This window comes from Gossypium hirsutum, chromosome D02, assembly GCF_007990345.1.
Source record: "Gossypium hirsutum isolate 1008001.06 chromosome D02, Gossypium_hirsutum_v2.1, whole genome shotgun sequence".
Lineage (NCBI taxonomy): Eukaryota > Viridiplantae > Streptophyta > Magnoliopsida > Malvales > Malvaceae > Gossypium > Gossypium hirsutum.
This window is the reverse complement of record NC_053438.1, coordinates 62,935,638-62,943,082: the sequence shown is the minus strand read 5'-3', so window position 1 is coordinate 62,943,082 and position 7,445 is coordinate 62,935,638. Positions and strand designations below refer to the sequence as shown.

The 7,445-nt window shown below is 33.6% G+C and overlaps 1 protein-coding gene across 1 annotated transcript; it reads right to left on the bottom strand.

Annotated features, from left to right (window-relative positions):
• LOC107909585 (uncharacterized) lies at positions 1-4,473 on the bottom strand. The gene is made up of 4 exons (XM_016837173.2): positions 3,262-4,473; positions 1,008-1,613; positions 552-846; positions 1-380 (listed from the first exon to the last, which is right to left on the bottom strand). The coding sequence occupies exons 1-4, from the start codon at positions 3,901-3,903 to the stop codon at positions 343-345; spliced, it is 1,581 nt and encodes a 526-aa protein (XP_016692662.2). The 5' UTR covers positions 3,904-4,473; the 3' UTR covers positions 1-342.
• Positions 4,474-7,445: the final 2,972 nt, after the last annotated feature.

Sequence of the window (7,445 nt, the reverse complement as noted above, 5' to 3'; positions counted from 1 at the left end):
TTGAAAGAGGCAAAGCAATCAGATGATGTATATCTTGGACTTGAAATAAGTTTTGTTACAATCTTTATACATCAAAACCCAATTATTGAAGCGCTTAATAAATAAATAAATAAATAAAAAGCATGTATCCACGTCAATATTCTACACAATATAATCAATCTCTGCCATAGCAGGAACATTACATTCTCCACTGGATTTTTACCCAACTTATAGCTGAAAAACGCAATGGGATGTTGCCGACTCATTGAATACTTAAATCTAGTATAAGAAAGACTTGATGAGTAGAATGTACAAGGCATGTTATGTCGCCATAATATCTATTACATTCCTTCCATGGAGCTCTCACATATTAATTCCTTGTTTCGCAAAATTTCTTCCCACTGTAACACCCAACCAAAAGAACATTGAAAAATGAGTTATAATGAGCTACTTAAGAAACAACAGTACAATTACCAAGCATAGACTTTATGGAAGAGATGAGTTACTATGGCATGCATTCAGCATAAGAGTGAACGGAAAATTCAGAACCAACTCAAAGAGAAGTCTCTTACCTTTGGAGGCTAATGGAACTACAACGACATGCATGTCGGAGTTATTAGGAGGAAGCTGCAATCGGAGAGGAAATAGCTTCCCATTCAAAGGACTGCGAGTGCACACCACAACATCTTCAAGGCCCGTCTTTTCCTTCAATTTATGAGTTAGTTCATCCACTCCATTGCCCTTAAAACTAAAAGAGTACCCCTCTACTGCCTCATCATCAACCTCACCATTTTCATCCGCTACATGGTAGTATATTGTCCTACCTTCGGATTTTGGAGGTGATGAACCCACATATGGATCACTTGACTGCAAATTTCAAAAAATGACAACAATAAATTAAAAAAAAACCAACCCAATTCATCAAATAGTTAAATTATTCAAAGAAATATCTTTTCACCTGCTCTAACTCGGATACTCAAAAAAAATACAAAAAAAAACTCTTAAAGGTAAATTTTAGATCTTCAAACCTCTTGTCTTGAAAAGTGTCCAGATTTGGCAGAAACTGCAGAAGGTGAAGTAGGTTCGAAGTTCAAGGAATCAGCGTGAGGAACAGCAGGAGGGGCCGAGGGCCGTAGACCACTCCCTGGAGACTGGACTTGAATCTCCACAATATCCACATCCCACAACACCCAATCTTGAGTAGCCGTCCTATGAGGAATATCGTGGGTGACTGAGTTCCTCCAAGGCGGTAACCCTCCATTGGCTCTCAAAAAGTTACCGTAACGAGTCTTGAGCTTTGCCTGAGATCCTACTTTAATGGGTTCCCACTCGACCGACGAGTCGAGCCTCCTAGGCAGCGACTGAATCACCTTTCGACCGGTCATCCCAAGTAAAAAGGGCTGGTTGGAGGCGGTGAGATACTTGTTGTAAAAGCTTTTTAAGCGGATGATGTTTTCTGACCCGGGTACGAATTCGACGGTCCATCGAGCGCTTTTGGAGGATCCGTTTCGGTCTTGAGAAACGGATTCTTCGTCTTCCTCGGCGACGAGATACTTGTCATGGTGACCGCGTAGGCGCACCGCTTTGGCGTTGAGGAACAAATCCATCCCCGCCTGATATTTGTTAGAGTTTACCTGTTGAAACAAGGCAGACGAAGTGAACACAAGAATCAAACAAAGACCAACCCAAACCTTATTACTATTTTCTCGTAACCCAACTTGGTTTTGTTTTCTCTTTCTTTCGTATGTCTGAAAGGGAAGTCATATTTATATCTGTATGTACAATAGATGAGGGCAGCTGGATTGATGGAAGGAGCAGGTCAGCGCCAGCCGCTTTAGAAAGGAGCTTGCACACGCGGCAATTACGTGGCAGAAGTACAAATATTAGTTTGCGAGGGAGAAGTTCCGTGTGAGCTGTGGACGATTTGGCACGTGAGAGATGTTACTTGTTTTCCCTAGTCAATGTTTCAGTGCCTGACGCAAAATCTTTCATGTTTCGTATGCACAAAGCTACCCTTCAACTTAGTTGACTATTGACGAGGATTATGTAGCTTTGGTTGATTAATTATTTGTAAAATAATATTTTTAATTTTAATTATATAACATGGAAACAATGTGTAGTCATTTCACATTATCCTCTTTTTTCTATGAGACGAAGACATTGCCGCCAAGGAAAAGCAACTAATAAAAGGACATACACATAAATTATTTCTTTTTGACCAAAACAAAAAGTTATTTTTTACCTGCGAATCAATTTATGGGTAAAGAAATAAAAATATTTTAATTCACTTTTTTCTATATATAAAAAGGAAAAAGAAAAATAGAAATGGGTGATGTCTTATTCAAGAAACATGAAGGGGAGAGACGAATTTCAGATACTGAAACCAGAAAGGAGAAAAAGTGGAGCTCCCTAGTGCGGAAGAGTAGGTGAATTAAGTGGTGCTCCCTTTTTATCTTTCAAATTTTTCATAACGACACATATTTATATATTTCAATATTTGTATGTGTGTTAATGACAATTGTTAAGGAGTCTATCTGTTCTAAATTTGGTGATTTCATGAGATTTTTAGTTAGTGTACAATCAAATGCAATCTCTTCTAATAAATTGTATTTATATATCGTTTTATTACGCTTCGTATATGCGAGCATAATTGATTAAGAAATGTTTCTAATTAACCCTAACACCAACATAACGTTGCTCTTAGGTTCACGTAATGCCAACTATATATATTTGTATTAGTACTCTCTTTAACTATACGTCTGCATTCCATTTTCCAATAGGGCAAAAACAATCCAAAAGTCTCAATTAACTCATAATATAATGTATGGTTTTAACAATAACATGGGTCATTTTCGTGCATGTTTTCATATCATTAATAATGCTTTCTCATTAAGCAAGCAAAAGGGTCACACGAGACAAGCTTTTCTAGAAGCAGGAAATTAAGCCTGTTTTTATGCTTAGTCAAATTTTAGCTCTACCTACAATATTGATACGTCTTTAATTGGTAGGTTACCTGAGTATACGTGGATTCAATGTAATTTATGTTTCGTTATGCATAGATTGGCAAAAGTAATAGGTATAGGTTTTTAATGGCCTTCTCTTCTCACTCTTTCTAATCATACCATCAATAATTTTAACTTTTGATTATGAAATTGAGAACAATAAGATCACTTAAACTAAGGGTAGTCAATCAAATTATTGATTTAGTGATAAAAAATTGTGTTTTACCTTCTCATTTGAGTTAATTAAGGATAAAGTTAAAACTCGAAGCACAGTACGTACCTGTTTGGGTGACAATTTGGCTGACCCGGTTGAAAACACTGAAAACCTCGGAGACTTGACGGAGGAGACGACTGAGATCGGGGATTGTGGGCCTGACCCTAAAACATCATCGCTCAAAGCCTCCAAAACGTCATCGGACACCGAAGAAAAGCTCGAAACTGACGATATATACTCCAATACCGAGTCCGACTCTGGAACCTGAACCGCCTCCACGTCCCATAATATCCATCTCTGCGTCGCTCCAGTATGAGGCTCATCGTGAGTGATGGAGTTCCTCCAAGGTGGGGTCCCCCCATTGGCACGCAAAAATTTACCGCACCAGGTCTTCAACTTGATTTGGAAGCCGTCTCTTATAGGCTCCCACTGGAGTTTCCAATCCATCTTATCGGGTACCGTTTGCAGCACCTTGTTACCCGTCATGCCTAAAAGAAAGGGTATATCAGTGGCTGCTAAGTACTTTCCATGGCAGCTTCTGAGGCGGACCACGTTCGGTTTATCATGAACAAGCTCCACGAACCACCTAGCTCTTTTGCCTGAGCTGTTTCGACTTTGGCGCACGGCTTCTTGATCATCGTCGGCCACTAAGTATTTCTCAAGGTGACCCCTGAGTTTCACAGCCTTGGCTTTTGTAAAAATCTCCATGTGCGAACAACACCAATCTCAACGGAAAAAAAGGGGCTTTTTAAAATTGAAAATGGTTAGTACTATGTATATAGGGGAGATAAGCCGTTTATTTTTTTCTTAGGAAGAGACTTGAACCGGGTTCCTCATGTTTTCAACTGGGAAAAGGCGGAAGCAGCATAATTTTCATTTTTTTCCAGAATCGAATGGGGATTTGATTATTCTAAATTTTGGGTGTCTGTATAATAATAAAGGGGAAAAGGTTGTTTTGTTTGATGTTTCTTGTAAGTATTAAAGTAGTTGAATAAATTATATTAGTTCCTTAGTAAGCAAGATTAGGAAAGGTGCAGGAGATAGAAGGAAGAAGATGAAGGGGAAATTACCAAAGGGAGACAAGTACAAATTTTGGGTTGACGATTATTTGAAAAGAAAGTTCCAGGTGCGTTGCCCTCGTTGATTACAAGGGGGGAGTAGGGAAGCCAAGGTCAATTTATGACGCGCTCTGAGGGCGTGATTCTGGTCAGGCGACGCAAGTAGCTAGTAACTGTGGTGCATGGCGCGTGGGGTCTTGGGGAAGGGCTTAACCGCTTCCCTCCTCTAGAACCTGAGGCTGAGACTTGGTTTTAGAAATTTCTCATATTAGCGGCTGCGTTCAGATTGGGGGTTCCTTTGATGGAAGCCGGGGAACGTCCCCTTAACACAATTCTAACTTAAATTAAATTATTAAATTATAACAGAATGATTTTGTATCAATTGTATTTTGATTGAATTTTAAATAATTCATTAAAATATGTATCTTATTTAAAATTTACATTTTTAATAAAAATCTTAATCTTTAAATATTGTTAGGATAATTATCATCACCGGTCTAAAACTCGAATGGATTTGGGCCAGCTCACAAGTCGAGCTCGCTTGATGTAGTCTCAGGACAGGCTTGCAAGTCGAGCTCGCTTTCTCACGGGGTTACACGTATAGGCCAGGCTCGCATAAAATCTTATGAACATGTGTTTAGTCTAAAGGAAGATACGTGTCTATATACATGAGACCTACATATCTAGTACGCCATGTCAATAAACAGTGTTCATCTCATATAAATATATACATATACTACCTGAGGGACATAGAGAAAAATATTCAACAAATATATTTATTCACAACCTAATTAAAAGATTTTAAGTATGCTAATATTAAGGCTATCCCTGTATAAATTACATCTAATTTTAATTTAAATTTAGATTTACTTTAATTATTCAATGTAGTATAATATTAATATTAATTATAACTATTTGAATGCTTTAATAATCATAATTATAATTGCAAATAACCTCTGTAGAAAGTAGAATACAGGTGACAAATAACAGTAGCTTTATAGAGTTACTAAGAAAAGGGTAGAAGAAGCATCAGGAACTGGCCTGCTGACGGCTACATACCTCCATCTACACTTTTTAAATTTTAACCCCAAAGAAAAGTTAAGAATTTTGATTTATAAATAATTTTTTTATTTAAGTTTTTCTTTAAAGGAAAAGAAAAAGACCTGATATTTTAATATTTTAGATTCTTGGTCATTTGCCTACAAATTTTCCAAGAAAATACTACTTATATTCTTAATAGGTAGGTCACCCAAGTTCACTTTCATTTTGTGAAATTCCGTCACGATACTTTCATTTTAGTCATCCAATCATTAAATTTTTTATAATGGTTAACTGTCAATCATGTTTTCACTTTTTATTTTGTGAAAATTTTGCAATTTCATCACTTAATTTCTAAGACTCTTTCATTTTAATCATCCAATTATTAAATCTTTTATAATAGTTAACTGTACACATCAAATCATGTTCTCACTTTCATTTTGGTCACCCAACTTTTAGGTCGCATTTATTTTGATCACCGAAAAAAATATCATTTTTTAAGTTTTGATTGGGGTAAAAAATTAAAGATTAAAGTGAAAAAATGGCATAAATTAAAATAATATATTAAAAATTGTCAAATTGTACTTATTTATCATATTGCCAAAAATTCTAAATTTCAAAACATAAAGATCAATTGAAAATTATTGAAAATTGTTTATCCCTTGATAATATTAATTGATTTATTATTGTAATATTGAAATTAATTAAATTCATCTCCTTCTAATTTTAAAATTTTATTTTATGTTTTCATATTATTCTTAAAATCAACTCGATAACTCATATTTAATAATTGTTTGTAAAATTTAAGTTTCTTTTTATTATATAATCTCGAATCTTCCATACTAAACTAAAAGCAAAGAAAAATCATTTAAATTAATTGTTTGTTCTTCATTTGTGTAAAGAAATGATGAAAAAAATTTTAGGTTTTGTTTGGCATGGAATATAAAATTAAATAATTTAATTAATTATAGTGATATTTCTATACTTCTAGCTTAGTATGAAAGACTTGATGTCATATAATCAAAAGAAATTTCTATTTCATGTATAATTATTAAATATGATTTATCTTAGTTGATTTTAATTTGGAAACATAAAATAAAGTTTTAAGATTTAAAGGGATACTAATTTAATTAATTTTAAGATTATAGTAATAAATCGATTAACACTATTAAAGGATAAAAAAATTTCAATAACTTATTTAATTAATTTTGATGTCTTGAAATTTAAAATTTCAATATTGAAAAAGAAAAAAAGAAATCTAGAACTTTCTGCAAGGGTGTAAACAAGCATAATTTGACAATTTTTAAAACATTATTTTGGTTTCTACTATTTTTCACTTTAATCCTTAGTGAGTTTTACCTCGATCAATATTATAAAAAAAGATATTTTTTGGGTGACCAAAATGAAAGCAACCGAAAAATTAGGTAACCAAAATGAAAGTGTGAACATGATGTAGCGTATGTAAATTAATTACCATTAGAAATTTAACAGTAAAGTGACTAAAATAAAAATATCCTAAAAGTTGAGTAATAAAATTACAAAAATTTTATTTTGGTCACTCAAAATAAAAACACCCTAAAAATTGAATTACCAATTAGGTAGGATAGTCTGCATAATATTAAATTCCGATGAAGAGTGCACACATCCCAGCATTAAGAGAAGATTCCATCAGTATGCTCAAGGATTGGGAAAATGTTTTAGCCCGGTAACCTGAGTTTCTATTTCCCAAAATTTTAGGGTAACGTCCCATTTGGGAAATATTTAATGTATTTATTAATTATTAGTGAAATAAAATATAACCATAAAAAATAGTAGAGAATTTATAGATAGGAAAAATAATTTGTGCTTACAATTTTTTAACCTAGAATGTTCATAATTGAGTTTTGGATTTTAAATTTGCCATTAAATTTTCCAAAATTAGGTTTTGGACAATTAACACATTATTTTTAGTTATCAAAAATTTAATTATCACATTAATTACTACTAATTTAGTTTTATAAATTGTCTTTAAATGCTATAAGACTTGTTAGAATTTGTTTAACTTATTAACTATTGTTTATTCAATGTTATGAAAAAACTTTAAAAAATTATGATTTTATCTAAAGCATTATTGAGTTGTTGCACGAACAGCACGAAATTAAATAAAAATCTTTG